The sequence below is a fragment of the Lacerta agilis genome, chromosome 9 (genome assembly GCF_009819535.1).
Source record: "Lacerta agilis isolate rLacAgi1 chromosome 9, rLacAgi1.pri, whole genome shotgun sequence".
Lineage (NCBI taxonomy): Eukaryota > Metazoa > Chordata > Lepidosauria > Squamata > Lacertidae > Lacerta > Lacerta agilis.
In genome coordinates, this window is record NC_046320.1 from 38103378 (window position 1) to 38124600 (window position 21223).

Here is a 21223-nt window from a genome sequence, read left to right on the forward strand (position 1 = left end):
GCAGTTTGGCCAAACTCATGCCAGTCGCTTTGAGAACACTGTCCAACCATCTCATCCTCTGTCGTCCCCTTCTCCTTGTGGCCTCCATCTTTCCCAACATCAGGGTCTTTTCAAGGGAGTCTTCTCTTCTCATGAGGTGGCCAAAGTACTGGAGCCTCAACTTCAGGATCTGCCCTTCCAGTGAGCATTCAGGGCTGATTTCTTTAAGGATGGATAAGTTTGATCTTTTTGCAGTCCATGGGACTCTCAAGAGTCTCCTCCAGCACCATAATTCAAAAGCATCAATTCTTTGGTGATCAGTCTTCTTTATGGTCCAGGTCTCACTTCCATACACAGGACGAATAAATATTCCTGTGGAATACCAAGAAACCTACGTAAGTTTTCACCAGGCACAAATGAAAAGAATGTAGAGCACCATCCATTTGATGGTGAGCACCAGACACACTATATTTTATCACTGCTGGGCAGTGGTTGGTTTTTTTGTTTCGGTTACAGGACTTGAGGATGGGGATGCAGAGTAGAGCAAACAGTGACTGGAGACAAGACTTCCAGTGCAGCTTCATACATTGAATTGATGACTATTGTCTCAGTGACTTGCATTGTGAACTCTTCCTGAGATTGGGAGGAGTACTAAAAAGAGGTGAGTGTATATGGGTCATGATAGATGGAGGAGCACGTAGTGGCAGCAGTACCCTTTCTCAACCAGTCTTCAACAACCCTTACTGAGTACTTTAATCACTGGGTTGCAACTGCTACCCATTATTCATCACTATCCCAGTGTCTCTCCACAGGCAACCAGAATGCACTGAAGCAAGTGTCTCCCTCCTCCCGTTGCCATGCAAACCACAAGCAAAAAGGCCTACAACTGTAGCAGTGACCTGTGGGGAGCTATTTATACTTATTTTCTTATGTTTATCTTCCACATTTCTTCCTTCATTGAAGGCAAGGTAGACAGCCACCCAACCAAGCACTGGCCAAACCCAGACTGGCTTAGCTTCAGCAAGGTCGTGGTCTCGTGTGCCATCAGACCACAACCTTGGAAATTAGGTGCTTCGCTGCTTGCTTCCCTTTTGTTCTTGCATAGTTCCTGTGACTTTGCAGAGTTTTTAAAGACATACAATAGGTGATGGATATCCCATGATGAAGAAAGCTACCTGTGGTACTCCTGTGTCTATCATGCAGCTCTTGAATGCACAGAGGTCCTGCAAAAACAAGCAAGTTGGTTAGCCCATTACTATATGATGCTGTCAGAACTTAATTCCAGAAATGATGCTGCAAATAAAAGCTATGATTCATTCACCTGTGTTGCTGTTATTACTGATACTTTGCAAATAGAGTCTGCTTCCTTCAAACTCGGCTGTCTTCAAAAGGGAACACACAATGGGAGAGGGCAGAAGGTTCTTTACAGTACCCCACTAGGGCTAAGAGACTGCATCTTCGTTGCATGATAAATCAGGCTGCATGAATTGAAGGAGGAAATGGACGACATGTTCTGCTGAGGAAACGCCACTTACTGGCGAGCAACCAGATGCATGTCCATGTGTGGGGTTGGCTGGTTGCAGTGGAAGGGGGTGAGCAAAATGACTGGTATACTGGGCCTCACTGAGGCTGACAGTTGGCAGAGTAAGTATGTTAGTCCTTGCACCATTCACTCCATTGGCAGGCACTCTGTCCTGTTTCAGGTGTGCATGTGTATTTCCTTCCAACTCTTTCTCCTGGGAATCTAGCCCAGGATTGAACCTAGGATCTCCTGTGGTGTGTATGCTGTTTTCTAAGGCTAGAGCTCCATGTTGACTCCATCTAGTCCTGTCTACATGGCTTATCCAGTAATCAGCATGCAGAAGAGCAAAGAGGGTATGTCCCTAGGAGACTACAAAAGCCCCAGCACACATCATTCTTTAGTTGTGTGGTATAGATCTGCTTCCACTTTCTTCCCCCATCCAAACACACAGTTGTCAGTGGGGGCACCCATCTTTGCCCTTTGGGAGTCATCTCACCTGGGTGGGAAATTCACACTGAACTAGCCATCTTGGAGACTGAAATGGAAAAGTAAAATATAACAAACAAACAAATAAATAACTGCTGTACTGATGCGTTCTGTGGTGTGTAGCTTTCTGTTGTGTGCCCCCACCCCTTGAAAAAACTTCTGTCTTAATGCAAACACAAATACAAACTTGTTGTGTGCTATGCTCTGAATACAGTGGGGGGGGATCTCTTTGGAGCCACCCTGCATGTACAGCTCTTGATCCCAATCTTGTGCATTGTGGTATCAAGAGTGGTATGTTCTAGTGGAATAACATTATCATGGCATTTCTGCTGCTGTTGTGAGTTTATTAGCGCCATTCCTACAATGACTAGTAGGGATGCCATTAGTTTGCAGTACCAGAATGTGTGGGTGGAACTTGTAGGGGTGCTATGGCAGTGCCTGCTCATACTGGTACATCAGCTTTTGTTTCTCATGCTATTCTTGTGGACAAGTTCATGGCTACTTAATGTTGGCTTTGGTGCTGGCTTAGCAGGGCCAGAGGACTGGTCTGCCTGACTTACTAGCAGACATTCTGTGTGTGCACATTGTGTGTGTCTGGCAGGTGAAATTGTTCCCAAGGTGACTATTTTGTAAATGGTAGAAACACTATCCATTCCTGACATCTAATGATATTACTGTGTTTTGCATATGATGTGTCTAGCTGTGTTAATGATCCAATCCCTCCTCTTAAGAGACCACAAAAGATGCTGTCCCAGGGGAGAGAAAGCCATGAAGCTTCCGATTGGGATTGGATGCCCAGGGCATAATCCCACCATCGAAAATTAAAACTGGCAGATTACGTCCCTTCTAATAAAGTAGAGGTTGTCTCACAATTGCATTTCTGATTTTATAACCCAGTCATTAAAATACAAACATGGGACCTCTTTTTAAAAACCTTTTTTTATTTTTACCTTTTGTCACACTTGTCATTTTTAATTGACTTGGAATATAGAAATTGCATGCATTTGTGAAAATATAATTAAGCTCAACTTTTTATAGCCAGGTGTTTAGCCAAAAATGCAAAACAGATGAATGTTAGTTTAAGAAGAGCTGATTTAGCTAATGGCTTTCAATTCACAAACACTGCATTTATCATGAAAGAATATTGTAAATTATATCACATGTAAATAAACTAGATGCTTTTTCTTGCTTGATCTGGAAGTGTTTTAAAGTGTGAATTTGCAAAAAGAAAAATGGAAAGTACATGGGACAGAATTGTAAAAAAAATTGGGAAATGCTGAAAATCGTAAACATTGGAAGAGAAAAAGACAGAGAATGAAATAATCATTTAGTATTTAAAATCTTTTATTAAACTAATGATGCAAGGTGAAAAGAAATACATATTTGGTAAAAGCAACTATGACTATTTTGAGCAGAGTAGTACTCTTATCCATAAAATGTGTTTAGAGTAATATTCTTTTAAAAGAAAATAATAATTTCTGTTGTTTTTTGTTTTTTGTTTTTTGTTTGTTCGGAAGTTACTGTTTCATGGGAAATTAGTTAGTTGTCCCATAAAGGGATAAGATACTAAAATGGGAAAGAATATATATCCTTCTTACTTAGCTTGTTCTCTCTAGTGGCAACTGATCTTCCCTGAGTAGATAAATGGGTAATTTCCCTTCCTCTGACTGCTCAGGGAAGATCAGATGCTGCCAGAGAGAACAAAATGAACTTGCCAGCAAAGTACAGTATAGGCTAGCCGCTAGCCAATTACAAAGCTAGCCAGAGTGAGTGAGTGAGTGGCAGCAGGGGCTTTTTCCTTGCTGAAAGCACCATACAAGGTAAGAGTAAAACAAGTGATTTGAAGGTGTTCCCAGCTCCCCAGCTCTTTCTTTGATGCTGGGGAGGGATGGAGAGGTGGCTGTAAAAGGCACAGAATAACTGCAGCTGGAGAGGCTTCAGTTTTTAGACTACTTACTCAGGAGCAATCTTGTACAGTAGTAGATCCATAAATGTCAGTGGGATAGCTTTAAAATACATGGTTTAAAGACTGGCATCTTAAGCTTTAATTCTCAGTCTCTGAAGAAGTATACCCTTAGCAAAAGTCAGCCAGAGTGATTCCTTCCTTAATAATTAACTCTTGTGGCTTAAAAATAAAATAAAATTCATTGTGTTCTTGCATTGCAATACGGTTTGGCAGATAATAAGGGCATTGTGCATATTTTTGAAATCTACCAGTAAACACCTTCCCTATTCAAGTTAATATTCGAAACTGAAATAATAAGTTAGTTTTTAATCTTCTGTAGGAAGATAAAACCTATCCCTCAGTGCCTCTTTTCCTTTCAGAAAAGCATAACTGGCTTTCCCAAATATGACATGTTAGATGATCCTCACTGTAAAGAAAAGTGCATTTACAGGTTCCTGATGTGACTGCTTCTACACAGAATCATTCTTTGTATGAGCATTTTGGGTCAGGCTGTGAATTTTCCTCTTCTTCTCCTTCCCACTAAAATCATTGAAATATATTCTGTCGGTCTTTCACATCAGAGGTGTAAATGGATTTCTTGAAAGTTTTTCTTCAGAATGGTAAAAGGCATTCACTTTACAACTTTGACTCCATTACGAGCTGCAACACAAAGCTACAAAGATACCACCCTAACTTTGAGAATAGTCTGCTGTTGAGTGACCTTGCCTCCACAAGGGCAGATACTGTACATACTCTGTCTGTGCAAAGAAATGCTTGGGCAGAATCTCTGTATCTCTGTATGCTGCTTGTTTGATAGCACTTGCACAAGAAGCACAGTAGAGGGAAGAGCAGTCAAGTTTAAGTTTTGAGAATGGTTCTGTTTTACTGATGGCACGTTTGTGTGCCCTGTGGTGGAAATGAGATTATCCCTTTTTTTCTTATTTCTTAATGGCACCAGCATTGTATGGTCATAGTTCACATACTGTACATATACTTATATTTGCTTTCAGAATTTAGGCGTTTCATTATAGTATTACAGTACTGAAATTGCAGTACTAAGGAAGAAGTTCTGAACAGCACTTACCGGTATTTCCTCACTGGTGGTATTTGGCTCCTGAGGAAACAGGTAAAGCAACATGACCTCTTAAAATATTTAGCTTTTAAAGCTTTTATACATGGACAGTGACCATTAGGCAATGCCTTTGAGTTCAGAAGAGATGCAGTTTTTAGTTACACTGTGCAACTTTCAGCATACATTTGTTTATATTTTTAACAAAATGCAACCATCAAATGAATCTCTTATTCCATATGTAGTTTGGGTCCTCCCTAATATTTTCATGTGCTTTGTTCTATATCACCCTACCCTCTATATGTTTCCATGTACGTCGAAGCTCAATAAGTTGCTGATAAAGGCTTCAGACGCCTTGTAAAGACCTGTATTTTCTCCCAGGCTTTCCCTGACCCATAAAACCAGACACTTTTATGTGTCTGAATCTTTCTGATTCCTATTTTTATTTGTTTTTAGTTACTTTTGCTTTGCTTTTTTGTTGGTTTCAGGTTGTATCTGTGTTTGCATAATATTGTTTGTTTTTTATATTGCACGCTACATAGAGATTTTAAAATATTAAGCTGTTTATAAATGCTTTTAAGTAAATAAATGGCATTTCCCCCTCAGATTCTAAATATGGGACAAGAGGCTCATATTTTAAGACCCTTGGGTAATTGTTTAGGCTCAGCTGAGTTTCCATCACAGAGCAGAATCTGCCCCTATAAATAACAGGCCTGACCCCACCCTATGACCCCCACAACACATGCCAGAGACCTGCAGGAATTATCCAGTGTGTGCCAATATTTCAACAAAACTAGTTGCTTGGAAATTGGTAGAACTGAAACAAGTTCTTCTCCCTCAATCCTTTCCTGACGATGACATTAAAGACATTAAGAAAGTAGATAGTTAAAATCTGTTGAATTATTGTAATGAAGGGCAAAACAAAAGTGGTTTCTACTGTATAGAACAATCTCTTTCGAAACACATGTGAAATATAGATGTTTTGTGCTTTCTCCACAAACGATGAAAGAGAGTGAACAGAACTGTCTGGACATGTGTCATATTGAAAATAATTTTTCTCCTGCCTCCTCTTTCCTCCCCTCTAAGATCAGATGAGCTTCCAGAAAACAGAGGGGAGGAAAGAGTTTTTTATCCCACCTTCAAACTTTCTGTCATGAAAGTAGAAAGCATTTTAAATTTGAGCAAGCGTATGGTGGCTGGGGTGAAAACCAATGTAAGGCCAGCATTTTATTAAATTGTTTCTATTTCATTATAGCTGATGGTGTATACCAGTGAGTTATAATGGTTTGAGTGTCAGAATGGGGACTGGGAGACTCAGGTTGAAATCGCCACTCAGCCAGGAAGCTCATGAGGTGACATATTCTCTGAGCCTTATTGGCTTGTTGTGAGGATAAGATGGGGGAAAGATAAACTTTTTATATCGCACTACAGTAAGCTACTTAGTAGAAGAGTAGGACAAAAATTTCCTCAATGAAATAAATAAGGGTGCACAATTAATAATTGTGTTAAACATTTATATATGCTATAGTTAACAGTAAAAAGTGCCCTTAGTTATCCAAGTGCCCTTTGCATTCATTGGCGAGAAAACTAGAGCAACTGAGTAGACTATTTAATCTGTGCATTTCTCCCTATATGTCCACAAATAGAAGGTCTGCATTCCAGCAGACTCTCTGAGGAGCCCAGGTCCCTATAGGCTCTCATGTGCCTCTGGCATGAAATACAAATAAATATATGATCCAAAATAGAAAAGCCTGTATCTTGAACTGGTGTAAGGAATCCAGATTTTTGTTATTTTTATTTCAGTTCATAGCCTGCCCTGTCCCAAAGGTCCATAGCAGCTAACAGCATGTGCATTTTATGTTGAGCCCTTGCCTCACCCTTCTTCACAACAAACTTGTGAATGGAGGTCATGAATATTCCCTTTTACGAGTGTGGAACTTAAAACTGAGAATGGCATGTCAAGGTAAATCAGGGAAATATGGTAGAGCAGGGATTTAAACCCAGATCAAAGACTGTGGACTACTTTGGGTTTTGTTTAAACATATGTGTGTGCACACATATATACAGATTAGTCATTTTGTAATGCAGAAAATTATACCTAATAGATATATTTTTTGGGGGGGGGGAATAACCTTAGTTTTTAATGGAAGGGCTAAGTAAGATCTGTGAATTAATATGCATTAAGTAGCAGGCTGTTTTATTAATTTATGATAAGTATTGAAGTATGATGGAGTGGGTGAAGTGAGAATTACCATTTGCTGCTGTGAAAATGATGCTTGTCATGTTATCTCCCAATCCTAAATCGTTGTCTTAAGCTTTGTCTTCATGAGACTTAAAATCTTGTATTATGCCCAGTGATCAGCCTTAAACCTCTTTGCTGTCACTGAAGAAAACAAATCTTTTGCCTTTCGTTGCCTGGGGGATGTGGAGAGTTGAAGTGGTCCTATGTGACTAAATTAGATGAAAGACTTGCCTTCCCACCACGGAGACACAGAGTCTAATCAAGTGAAATGAGTTCTGAGATCTCCACTCACTTCCTAGAGGATATCAGTTTACATTACAAAATCACACGACACCTAATTCATCACAGTTGATGCAGACTTTACTCGAGAGAGGGCCACAGCTCAGACAAGGATAGTAAACCACCTGTCCCCTCTTTGGAAGGTGCTGATAATTAAGGCAGTGGTAAGCAATGGTGGGAAGGGTCTTTTGACCTGTATTTTATGTATTTTACATAAAGGGAGAGGGAGATGTCAGACTTAAAAGTGGAAAGATTTATACTTTTAATTATAGTTAACATAGATCATTCCCACCCCTTCAGCTACATATGAAGCTAATTTTTTTCTGTTTGTTGGCACATAAGTGTTTTTAAAGTTGTATACCAGTTCAGCATCACAAATCATGGTCGTGTGTTATCAGAAAAGTGATATTGCAGTGGCTTTGTAAATAGATGCCCAGATGTTTTTCAGGGGGGTGTCTAATGTCTTCATGCTTCCATATTTGGTGTGGTAAAGAAAAACTAATAAACTTCTTGATTTCTTTCAGGGCATTGTGATAACTCCCTTGCTCCTGCTGCTTTTTGTGAGTATCTTAATATTGCTTATCTATCTATCTATCTATCTATCTATCTATCTATCACCATCACATTGGCTGTTAAATAGTGTCATATTGGATGTGGAAAGGGGGCCATTTTGAATGTTCCAGACTATTTTCAATTATCAAAGTATGCATGACTAGTTCTTGACAACTTTCTAAGTTTATATAAATAAAAATGTGTCATGGAAGCAGTTATCACCATGTGCCCATCTAGGTTAGCAGTGCATTGATACCAAAACAAGGAGCAGCATTAAATGGCAAGTAACTTACTGGAAGATCTGTCTTCTCCTATGTAGGCAGTTTCTGCTCTAGATTTTTATTTGATTTGATTTATTATACTCATATGCTGCTATTCATTCAAATGAATCCCAAAGCAGCTTGCAAACAGTAAATAACAGTAACATGTTAGAACATAATAAAACATCATAAATACAGCATGGATTGTACGGAATAATTAACAAACCATCAGTGAAACAATTACCTTCTTTATAACACTGAACAAAGCAACTACTAAAAAATAAACCAGACATCACAAAGCAAAAGTCATATGATTATCAATACATTATTTATCATTTATAAAGCAATATTAGCAACATTAACAAAATAGCAGGCAAAAATAGTTCATACACACACCCATGACTCATAATCTTTCACTCTATTCTGCTCATTGAAATACACATAGAAATAATGCCTGTGATAGCAACTCCCTCCTGAAGGTTCCTCTGGTTGGAGGTGGGGCAGCAGAGGTGAAACCAACCACTCTCTGATGGCAAACAGATTTTGGGGGGCGCTTAGACAATACAGTGGAACTTCAACTCACAACCACAATCCATTCCAGAGGCCCATCCTTATGGCGAAATGGGTCGCTGGTAGAAGTGCCGTTGTGCGCAAACCCAGTGTTTACTTCCAGGTTTGCCGCAGTTGCGACTTGGAACGGGCCTAAGTAGAGCGGGATGTAAGTAGAGGTTCTACTGTACACTGGAAATGTAAGACTTGGCAGGATTTTGTTTTTGTAAGTAGCGGGATAAATGTGCTTTATATCTGTATAATTGAAAAAAAGAAGGGAAATATATTTGTGATTTTCAGGTTGCCATTTTTAAGTACGAGATAGGGAACCAATGAATATGTAGGCTATTTCTAAATCCTTGCTGACTCTTTTGATTGAGATAAACAATAAACTTCAATGGAGATGTTAAAACAGAGAGAGAGAGAGAGAGAGAGAGAGAGAGAGAGAGCGCACTAGCTGAAACCGTGAACTGTTTTTTTGTGTTTATCAGGCCTATTATCTTGTATGATGACAAATTGCTAAAGTCACTGGGGCTATTAACCAAATTTTGCTCACATTTACCTGCTGATGGCCTTCAAATCAGGTGGCATATTTGTTCAACCATCCACTAGTATGGTTGAATTATATTCCTAGAATGAAACCAAGAGACTTTATTCTGTGTTTCTCAAATGTCGTCTTTGTTGCTTGGTGCTCTGTATGTGTCTTTGAAAGAGGGATATCAGAGGAATGCTTAACAATATATTTAATTCTTATTTCAACCCTACTGAAATAAGTAGCTAATTTCCCATTTGGTTTGCATGGCTGTAGTTGTGTAACAAGGGAGAAAGGAAATGACAGAGGGAGAAAATCAGCTATGTATTATAGCTTAGAAATCTTCAGATAGGAAATTTTAGGTATGGTCTAATACAGGGGTGGCCAACTCCCAAGAGACTGCGATCTACTCACAGAGTTAAAAATTGGCAGTGATCTACCCCCTTTTGGGATTCAGGTCAAAGCTGCTGAGTTTTTTCAGGGAGGAGGTCAAATGTTGAGCTTTCTTAAAGGGAGCCACAGTTGTTCAGCTTCTTTGGGGGGAGCCAATGATCTACCAGTGATCTACCACAGATGTCCAGAGATCTACCGGTAGATCACGATCTACCTGTTGGACATGCCTGGTCTAATATATAGAAAATGTTTTTGTTTACCTGTGTTTAACCTAGAAGGGTATACCGTATATACTCGAGTATAAGTCGACCCAAATATAAGCCGAGGCACCTAATTTCCCTACAAAAATGTGGGAAAGCTTATTGACTCAAGTATAAGCCGGTTCACCTTTGCCACTGTGGTAGAGGAGGAACGAGCAGCCCAAAGCAGCCCTTTGGGCTGCTCCTTCCTCTTCCTCCTTTGCTGCTGTGGAGCTCACCCCGTCGCAGGGTTTCGAACCGCCATTCTTCTGATCAGCAAGCCCTAGGGCTCTGTGGTTTAACCCACAGCGCAATGTTCCCTTGTGTTATACAGAGAAGGCTGGGATCCTGTCCTGTTTAAGCAGGAGCCAGGGAAAGTGAGCACCTGTGGGGTTTCAGTACTTCCTTAACTGATAGGCTTTCTGCCTTCTGGGGTCTAAAGTTTGCATTTATGTGAGCAGTTCAGGAATGGAACAAGCTGCCTGGGGAGAGTAAAGAACCACCGTTCTTGTACACTTCTTAAGGAATGGTTGACTTGAGTATAAGCCGAGGGCAGCTTTTAAAGCACAAAAAGTGTGCTGAAAAACTAGGCTTATACTCAAGTATATATGGTAAATATCCTAGAAAAGGTTGAAATTTAGGATTCCATTTAGTGAACTGAAGTGCTACCCTTAGAAGAACTAAGTGAAATTTCCTTATGCATATCTTAGCTCCCTACATATATTTTTCTGGTTCACCTGACACTGACGATGTTGGGTAATACAGTACAGCAAAATCGGAGCACAAAGTTAGTTGAGACTGCCAATACTCCCTGAGCCTTTGACTGCACCAAATCCCCAGACCAAATGCAGCAATTAAGAAAAGAAATGTGGACTTTCTCTTCCTTCAAACCTGGTCACTTGTTCTGTTTTTAAACTAATGGAGGTGTGTTTCAGAATACATTACTTCCCTCTAAATCAAGAGAGTGTTCTGCTTAGTCCTGTTACATAGGAATCTGGCGGACTCCAAAGTCATATATATATATATGTCATATATGACAACTCTGGGGTTGCAGCACTCATCTCGCTCTATAGGCCGAGGGAGCCGGCATTTGTCCGCAAACAGCTTCCGGGTCATGTGGCCAGCATAACTAAGCTGCTTCTGGCGAACCAGAGCAGCGCAAGGAAACGGCGGTTACCTTCCTGACAGAGCGGTACCTATTTATCTACAGTGGTACCTCGGGTTAAGAACTTAATTCGTTCTGGAGGTCCGTTCTTAACCTATAACTGTTCTTAACCTGAAGCACCACTTTAGCTAATGGGACCTCCAGCTGCCGCTGCGCCACCAGAGCAGGATTTCTGTTCTTATCCTGAAGCAAAGTTCTTAACCTGAAGCGTTATTTCTGGGTTAGCGGAGTTTGTAACCTGAAGCATATGTAACCTGATCAGCAAGCCCTAGGCTCTGTGATTTAGACTACAGTGCCATCCGCGTCCCATATATATATATGGCGTATGTTGGTGGTGGGAGGCAGTATTCCCTTTGGAAAGCAAGCCCCATACCATGTCTCAAGGGAACAGTTTTGTCATTCCTGTTCACAGTTTTGCTCCTATTCTCAAACCACCTTATGCTTTACTCACGCATATCAGTAACAAAAATAATCAGTGCCTTTAAAGGTTGTCCGCATTGGTAAGATCTCGATCCATTGGAATTATTTTTTAAAACCTTGTTCCTGGTCCTCATCTTAACACTTTCCTTTTGCTGTCTCCCCTCGTAATCACACGGTATGCCCTTAGCCCTGCCTTCTGCCCCTAACTGTGGCTTCAGTCTTGCCTCTTCTATTGCATCCAGCCCCTTTTCTATTTATAAAACTGAACTTAGAGATGCATGCAGATATTTTTTGTTGTCTTGCACATAATGGTTGAAAGGTGTAAGGAAAGCATCATGAGTGCGGTTTTATGTAAAAAGAGGTTTTTGGGTGAAATTATGCAATCTTTAAAATGGGAGAAATCATTAGCATGTGAATACATTGGTAGCTATTATTATCATTATTAATTGCATTTTTGTGAAGTATGAAATCATTGAAGTGGCTTGTACAAGTTGTCAAAGTTCTTACCGTTTTTGTTAGCTCCAGATTGTGTAATTGGGGCCTTCAGAGAATGTCTAGGCAGGTGATTCCAGGCCTGAGAAGCAGATGCAAGCACTCTGTCCTCCCACTGGACATTAGGTATGGTGCCCAGGAGCTACCATACCAGATGAAACCTAGATACCCCCTGATCTGTCCACCAAAGTCCATCTAAAGGCCAAATTAGGGTAATTGGTTGGATGTTGGGAAGAGTGTTTAACCTCTCCTGCCTCTGCTAATTCTCCTGCTCAAACCTCCTCAGTTCCATTTTCCTGCAACAGGGCTTCTTTGTTGTTTCAGAACCCCAGCTAGGGCTTTACAGGGAAGATTTGCAAGAATAAATCAGTGGGTAGAAATAGGATGAAACCCTTCCACCAATTCTCTTCATTGGTGTTGTGAGGGTAGCAGGATATGTCTTGGTGCCATCTTAAAGACTTGACCACCTTCCTTCCTTGCAGGAAAAGGGGTGCTTAGACTGGGGATGGTGTGCTTTTGACTATGTAAGGCAGGCACCCCCAAACTTGGCCCTCCAGATGTTTTGGAACTACAACTCCCATCATCCCTAGCTAACAGGACCAGTGGTCAGGGATGATGAGAATTGCAATCCCAAAACATCTGGAGGGCCAAGTTAGGGGATGCCTGGTGTAAGGCAAGTGACAGTCATGAGCAGGATACTTGTTTGTGCCAGGAGCATGTGTTGATGAGCAGTGGCGTAGGAAGGGGGGACGAAGGGGGCGGTACGCCCTGGGTTCCAGGCTGGAGGGGTGACACTCTGAGCGGCCCCGCCGCGGGACACCCAAGCCGCCCCTCGCCTCCGCCCGAGCCGGAAATAGCAAAGCGCGCGCCCAGCAGGTTAGCCATCGGTGCGTGCTTTGCTGCTTGGGCTGTGGGTGGATGCAAGCAGCGGGCCAAACCGCTCCCCTCCCCTCCGCCCACAGCCCGAGCGGGAAGGAATGGAAGCAAAGCGCCGAACGGGCGTCGCTCTGCGCTTTGCTTCGTTCCTTCCCGCGGTGGGCAGAGGGGAGGGGCGGGCTTCTCTTGGGCCACTGACGCCCCTCCCTGGCTCGCCTCCACTCGGTAGCGCGCATGCACAACAGAGTGACTCTGCACCTGGGTTTGCCGCCCCGGGTGGCGAAGCGGCTTCCTCCACCCCTGTTGATGAGGTTATGTATGGGGGTTAATGAGTAAAAGGGAGATTGGTGTTATTTAACTACATTTTACTCAGAGTAGACCTATTGAAATTAATTAACATGACTAAATTAGGCCCATTAATTTCAATTGAATACCATTGTATGTGTGTGTAAACTCCATGAATTTCCATATTTTCTATTAACAAAAACAATTATTATTTATTACTTGTATTTGTATTTTGGTTTCCTGACCCAAAAAGGAGCCTAGAAGCAGACTTTTTAACTTCTACTTTTTCTGTACTGCTCTCTAAGGTTTCAAAGCAGCACAATAATGAGTATATTAATCTGCATGTGTAATGTAGTAAGATAAGAACTTCTTCTAGATAGGTTTACATTTATTGATTACAGTTTATATTTTGTGCTATTTGCACAAAATTTATTACTGGCAGCTTTTAATACTTCATACTGCATTGCTTCCACATACTTGTTAATGTAAAATGAGTAATATGAAGTAACTTGTTAAAGAAATGCTGAAGTACACAAAGGAAAGAGTGAGCACTTACAATAAATTATACATTTTGCATAAATTATTAATTTTCTTAAATGAATGGTATTAAATGTAAGACAGTTTTGTATTTGAAAGAATACTGTGACCGAACTTAATATTTGATTAATTCCTTTCAAGAAAAATATTCAGGATTTATGTTTCCTTAATGAGGGTGTTTTTTGGGTCTCATGTAATTGTAACCTCTTAAGAAACAGTATCTTCCAGCCTTTTCAATTTTAAAAGTCATTTGTGTGTCTGATTAAACTTTGTTAAAGTGTTATTGAGCCTTTGTTCCCAATTATACTCAGCTATATTCATATCTGTATGAAAATTTCTGAATAAGTGGACAACATAAAGAAAGTGATACCATTTATTCATATGGTAGAAAGAAAACAGCTCAACTGTACTTAAAAACACTTTCCACGTGGGATTAACCCATTCCAGTTGCTAATAGTGGATTTTGTTGACTCTCTTCTGTAGTACCTGACCCCCTAGTACTTAATGTGAGCTATTGAGAATTGAAAATCAAGCCTGCCCCCATTCAAGGGCTAAACTCAAATGGCCCCATTTATGAATGACACGTTGGGCAACATTTCAGCAGCATGCTGAGAATAAAGTCTTGAATGTTTCTTTTCTTAAAGTGCTCACAATGCTTTGTATATCTGTCATGTAGTACTGCATTTATTTGAGTTCACTATCCTGTGTAATTTCAGTAGCACAATATTTTTGTATGAAGAGAAACTTTCCACTTCTTTGGCTTATCCCTTTTTCTTAACGCATTCACTCACTTTTATTGAAATTCTTTCATTTGTATCAGTCATTTTGACACTAATAAAGCAAATAGTGGGGTTTTCCACTCTCCTGGAATGAAGGCTGAGCTATATTTCTAAACCTGTGAGGTAAGAAGGTGGGATATGACAACAGGGAAAGAGAAAGATGAATTGTAATGCACATTTGGTCAGCGTTTTAGCACAGTTTTTGTTTGCATTTTTCTGTTACGTTGTAACTTAAGGCTGATTCTGCAAGGGTGAAAATAGGATGGTGAGTTCATATTTAGATTTGATTATTTAACCACAGACTCAAAACCATTTGACATGCTACCTTTCACAATATATGTTCAGTCAGCCAAGCTCCAGTGGGCCGGAGGGGCTGAGTGCATGTTGCATGAGCTAAATAGACACATCTGAACATTCGCAACTGTCTTGAAACCCAGCTAACAGAGTTGCAATCCTCTGAACCACTTCACTTAGATGTATCTTAAGAATATGTTACTAAGAATAATGTAGAAATCTGTCTGCTGAAAAAAGGACAGTGGGAAAATCTCCAGGGTTTTTTTTGTTGTTGTTGTTGAACTGGATGTTTGGATAGATGAAGTCAAATATATGAATCCTGTCCAATCACAAATGCAATAGGGAGCATTTGGACATACTAGAGAAGCAGTATAAGGTGCTGTTAGCAGCACATAATGTTCCAGTTTTTAGTTTCCAAGCAATCACCAAGAACAGCATTCTGTAGGTCACACTGTAGTATTCTTACTTTTGAGTTTGCAAAGATCCTAATTACTCTCCCTTGGTCTGGGGTGACAAAAAGCAATACCACCTTCTAACTAATTTGGTGTTGGGAAAATGTATTCCTGGCACTGCCAGTTACTAGGCTAATAGACATAGTGTTGGATCCAGGGACATCTGAAAACTACAAACAGGAGCATCCTGGGATATCATGGATATGGTGAATCTTCTTTTATTGGAATGCATTCCTGTATATCCCAGAAACTTCCTTTTTCATGTGTGTGTGTGTGTGTGTGTTTTGCAGAACTAGCAGGTACCATTTGGTAGACATTCCTGTCTACACACCTTTACTGAACTGTAGTTTTATGTTTAGTAAAGCATATTCTGCATCCCTGTAGTGAAATATCTTCACTCTCAGTTCTCTGTAGCAGACAAAAGTGCAATCAGATGATTTCCTTTATTTATTTAAACATTTATACACGGGGCAGTTGACAGCCAGTAGAAACCCATTTAAAACACTGAATCATAAAACCAGTGAGATTATTAAAACAGCAGAGTTTAAAGGAAAGTGCCAACATTTGGAATGTTGTGTGGAGACAGGTTGTGGATTCCAGATAGTAGCTTAACCACTGTATATTTTATTGGCTTGAATTCCTAGAGATGTTCTAGTATAGATTCTACAACCTCAATATGATTAGGAGGATGCAAGAACACAACCTGGCTTTCTTTTTTAAAAAATGTTTACGCTCTGAGGAGCATAGCCCCGAGGACTGCCTCTGAAGTGGACTTAACGAAGTGGATGAGGGATTGCAATTTGGCACAACTGATACGAAGTGTTTCATCTGACTCCACTAATGCAATTGTGGCAGTTACAGATGCAGCATCTTCCTTGGAGAATACCACAGCTGTGATATTTGTCCTCTTTGCCAAAAAAGGAGAGAAATTGAACAGCTGGTCTGAGAGAGAAATAAGGGCCTGAAAGTTTATTTCCATCTGAGAACTCTGACTTGCTGTACCAGGGCAAATCTATCCTGTCTTTTGGTGTTTTTGTTTTGTTTGTAAGCTGGAATAGAAGTAAGGTCACAATTATTTTGCCAGCCATGGTTGAAACTAGTAACACTGTTTTAGAAAAGCCTAAAAACTGGGATAGCCAAGAAGGTTTCAGGACATTTTCACCGTATTTCATTTTCTTTATATTGTGCTGAGAAGCATGACTTTGTTTTATCCTGGGATCTGGGGGTAGGAGACTTGCAGCCCCCTAGATGCTAGATTTATTACAACATCAGATTATGTATGTTCATTGTATGGCCTTGGATGGGGAGCCTGTGGCAACATGGGAGATAGGATGGAAACCTGCAGAACTTTGTTTAACATGGGTGGCTAACTTGAGGCACTCCATATGCTGTTGGACTCCAACTCCCATGAGCCTCAGCCAGCATAGCCAGTGATTAGGGATGGTGGGAACTGCATTTGAAGGGGCACAGATTCCCCATCACTAATATTAGCTGTGTAATCAGTATACAAGACTTGGAAAATTAGAACATATACAATGCAATCCAGTACCTGTCTACTCAGAAGTAAGCCACAGTGAGTTTGTCTAAGATGTACAAGGGTAGCAGTAATATCTGCTGGAGATGTAATAAAGAACTGGGTTCATTCATGCACGTTTGGTGGAATTGCAAAGAAATAAAAAAAATTGGGGGAAAAATATATAATGAAATCAAAAAAATAGTCAAATACTCCTTTAAAAAAAAAATCCCGAAATATTTTTACTAGGAATCTTGGGGGATGAAATAAAAGAAAAGGACAAATGTGTATTAATGTATGCCACAACGGCAGTGAGGCCCCTGATCGCAAAAAATTGGAAGAGTGCAATACCGGTAATACCAAACTTGGAAGATTGGCAAATAAATTTATTAGGATATCAGAACTTGGCCAGAAAAATAGAAGTAAAAGGAGTGACAAATGAAGCAGTAGAAAGAGATTGGGAATCTTTTAAGAACTATATGGGAAACATAGTGGAAAGACCCAATCTTCTAACAAATGTATAAGTGGGTCTCAAGAGTAAGTTAAGTAAGAAGAAGAAAAATTAGGTATACAAAAAAACATAGTTAGTACAAACCGCAATAACAGGAAGGCTGGAAGCTGATATGGGGGGGGGGGCACAGATTGTCTTTTGTTGTTGTTTTTGTTTACTGTTTTACACATAACTTTACGTATATATGTATAAATGTATTTTATGTCTCTTTTCTGTAATTGTTTTAGAACTCAATAAAGCTTTTTTAAAAAATTAAAAAGTGTTTACACACATGAGTACATATTTATACAGATTTATGTTTATATATCTGGATATTTAAGCTCATTGGTAATTCATTAGCAGTTAAAATTCCATATTAACATCATGCTTTTAATTTTTTTACAGCTTGGATCCTCCTCCTCTGTGCCTTTCTCATCTATATTCTCACAACTATTCATGACTGTTGTAGTTCCACTCATAATTGGACAGGTATGTTTTTAATATACATATACAATGTTTCTAAAGTCTTATGGACTGTAAAAGGGAGGAGTCTGTCACTTAGGGAAAGGCCTCTGGATAGTAACATTTAATAACACAGAGATGACACTGTAATGCTTCCTGAAGCCACATTGATTTTAGTTGAGAATGAGCAGTTGTCTCTCACGCCTTTTACATATCTATCTAAAAAAAGTGTTTGGGAACATGAAGTAGGGGAAGAAAATGGTAGTCTTGGTGTAAATGAGCTGTGAAAGTATTGTAAAGGTGTGCAAATGACTTGATTTAGAAAAAGTCTCCTTGATGAAGCTGCACAGCTAATTGATGTAAATCAAATGTGGTTCATTGCATCCAAGCATGTGCTAAAGTAAAATAAATTGCCCAAGAACCAGTTGTGCTTGCTAAAAGAAATTAAGCCTTTCTGGTTATCATTTTTAATGTTTGTTTGTACGTGTTACATATTCTTGTGTAAAAAACTTAAGTTTGTAAGGGTTTATAATACATTTATTTATATTTTATTTGAGTATTTGTATACTGCATTTCAGGAATCTGCATGTGCGTGCATACATCCATATTGGTCTCAGTGCATATGTCAAGGCCCAAGCAATTTGTGTTGGCCTCCCAAGGTGAAAATTAGGATAAAAATACATACAGGCTATTATTGTAAATAATAGTGTATATGTGGATTTTTGGGAGTATATTAAGATTCATGTTTTTGTACACAAAAAATAAGATTAATATTAGGTTATACAGGTGACTCCCCACTTATGTGGGGTTTATGTTCTGGGAGACCCCACGCATAAGCGGGGAGCACCCACTTGCTTTCCATGCTTTCCAGTACCTTTGCCTCTAGATTGCAAGAAAAAGCGAGGAACAATACATCTGAGCCCACTGTTGGGTGGGGTAGTGTGGCAGCAACAAGAGCTCCCACCCGCCATTTTGGAGCCGATAAGTTTTTTTAAAAAAGTTTTTTAAACATTTATTTCTGGAGTTTGGGCTCATTGACATCCTCTTCAGGCCACAAGTCACAAGGATTTTCCAGCCTTCTCCCACCAGTTCAGAATTTGAATTTATTTATTCCAGTTAAGTATAAGCAGCTAAATTTTGCCTTGGGACCCACTTTTTGTGTACTGCCTAAGAATTATTTCACACATGGATTTTTTTTCAGGGAAAATGTTTATCCTGTCATTTTTGAACTGTACTTGTGTTACAAGAATACAAGTGGGCCACTGCATGTACTTTACAGATAAGTGTACACTAAGAGCAAGTCTGGCTACTTTAATAACATGCTTGCACATTATACATATATGTATGAAGTTACCAATTATATTAGTTGTGTGACATGTTGATGTTCAGATCTTTTCACTCTAAAGTCAGAAAATATTTCAGCTGTTTAATAAGCTAGAAGTTAAAAGCACAAATTCAGAATATGTGTATTATTAAGCTCCTGTATAGGGATCATATAGTGAAAATGATGATCAAACACAAAGTACCCAATTAGATTAAGGCTGCATGTTTACATCACAAAAGGCAAACTTAAGCACCCTACCCCCCCTTGTCCTCACTCTGAATAGAGGTAAAAGGGAGGCATGTCCCTGTTGCCAGGCAGCTGGGTGACATTCCTTTTCTTCCTGTATTGCATTGATAGTTTCAATGCCCACTGGTGTTGCATGGCAACATTAGATTCACCTCTAGTTCTTTATATGACCTTTAATGGAGGAATGAAAATTGAGGCATGCATTTGGATGTGAGTCCCCATATACCTTCTGCTGTATCAAGTTAACTCTACCCAGTTGGATTGAGAAATGTAGGAAGTCTCAGTATATTGATTCTGTACACTGACTCACAACATGTACCCCAGGATTTTAGACAGGAGTCTCCCAGCCACATCTGAAGATTCCAGTAATTGATTCTGGATCCTTCTGCATGCAGAGGATGTGCTGTATTGCCCCTAAGCTAAGATTACTATATGTCCCCATTTCATGGGGACAGTCGTCAGATTTACAAATCAGTCCCCATACAAAATCCTATTATTCCTACTGAAGTTGAAAAGTGTCCCCAGATTCATTGAAAAAAATCTGGTAACCTTACCCTAAGCTAAGATTTTTCCTCATGTGTTATCTTCAACACCTGCCCTTCAATAAAGGTAAAGGTACAGTTGCGAAAGACTCTGCGGTTGCGCGCTCATCTCGCTCTATAGGCCGAGGGAGCCGGCGTTTGTCCGCAGACAGCTTCCGGATCATGTGGCCAGCATGACTAAGCCGCTGCTGGCAAACCAGAGCAGCGCATGGAAATGCCATTTACCTTCCCGCCAGAGCGGTACCTATTTATCTACTTGCACTTTGACGTGCTTTCAAACTGGTAGGTGGGCAGGAGCTGGGACCGAATAATGAGAGCTCACCCTGTCGCGGGGATTCAAACCGCGGACCTACTGATTGGCAAGCCCTAGGCTCTGCGGTTTAGACCACAGTGCCACCCACGTCCCCTGGCCTTCAATACCCTACCCCTTTACAAGCAGTTTAGTGGCCTCTCAGAAAAATATTCATGTAGAAAATGCTTTGTTGAAGATTTGTCTTGATCTTATAGTAGCCAGATAGATCTGGGTTGCAGTGTGCATGAGCCACAGTGATGTGCTGGAGCCAAATTTTCACAATTCTGTACCACATGTGGTAAAATATTTCTGCATGATATAAAGCACTTTGTTCATCTGCCTCTGAGCCACATTGACCTATTCCCCTCCCCGCCCCCCCTAATACTGGAACTCTTGACAAAGATTGTGGCCTCTTTTGTTTGTGTTGTCTCATACTAACAGGATTGTGACAGGTACCAGAAAAATGAGTACCCTGACAGTATTTCCCTTCCCCTTTCTACTGTCCTTCTCCCTTCTCTAGAACTAAGTGCTTGTGACAGACTTTTATTTTATGTTTTATTTTAAAGAGTGATTTATGATTAAAAGTTAATGAAATAGAATTTTCACAGTGTTTTTATTATATTCTACCAGTTTGAACATTTTTCAAAGCAGCACACCAAAACCCACTGTTCTCTATGAATAAATAATAAAAGCCATGTCTGTACATTATCATTCATGCATTCTGTAGTTGCCCACTGATGATTTGTTTGCCAGCCTGAAGTGGGCGCTTCATATTAAACTGTCCTTTACTAAAACTCAAATTAGTTATTACAATTGCACCGATTTAAAATGTAAATATATAGATATATGTAATTGAATTCTACTTTGTAAGCTCACTAGGTTGCTCTCTTGAGATATAGTGATTCTGCCAGTGAACTGTACAAGTGGATTTTGCAGGTGGAGTGTGCTAATCTGTCCCCAAAACATTGCTCAAGTAGGAAGCAAATAATAATTATTATTATTATTTA

General features: G+C 40.0%; 1 protein-coding gene across 6 annotated transcripts in view; it reads left to right on the forward strand.

Moving 5' to 3' along the window:
- The window catches only part of SLC10A7 (solute carrier family 10 member 7), a 122004-nt gene that overhangs the window by 70086 nt on the left and 30695 nt on the right, over positions 1-21223 (forward strand). For all 6 annotated transcript variants that reach the window (XR_004427401.1, XM_033161375.1, XM_033161372.1 and 3 more), the window contains 2 exons: positions 8047-8082; positions 17756-17839. Coding sequence is in view for 5 of the 6 variants with exons in the window: in XM_033161375.1 (XP_033017266.1) it covers positions 8047-8082; positions 17756-17839 (120 nt within the window). In the remaining variant the exon portion in view is untranslated. The remainder of the gene's footprint in view (positions 1-8046; positions 8083-17755; positions 17840-21223) is intronic.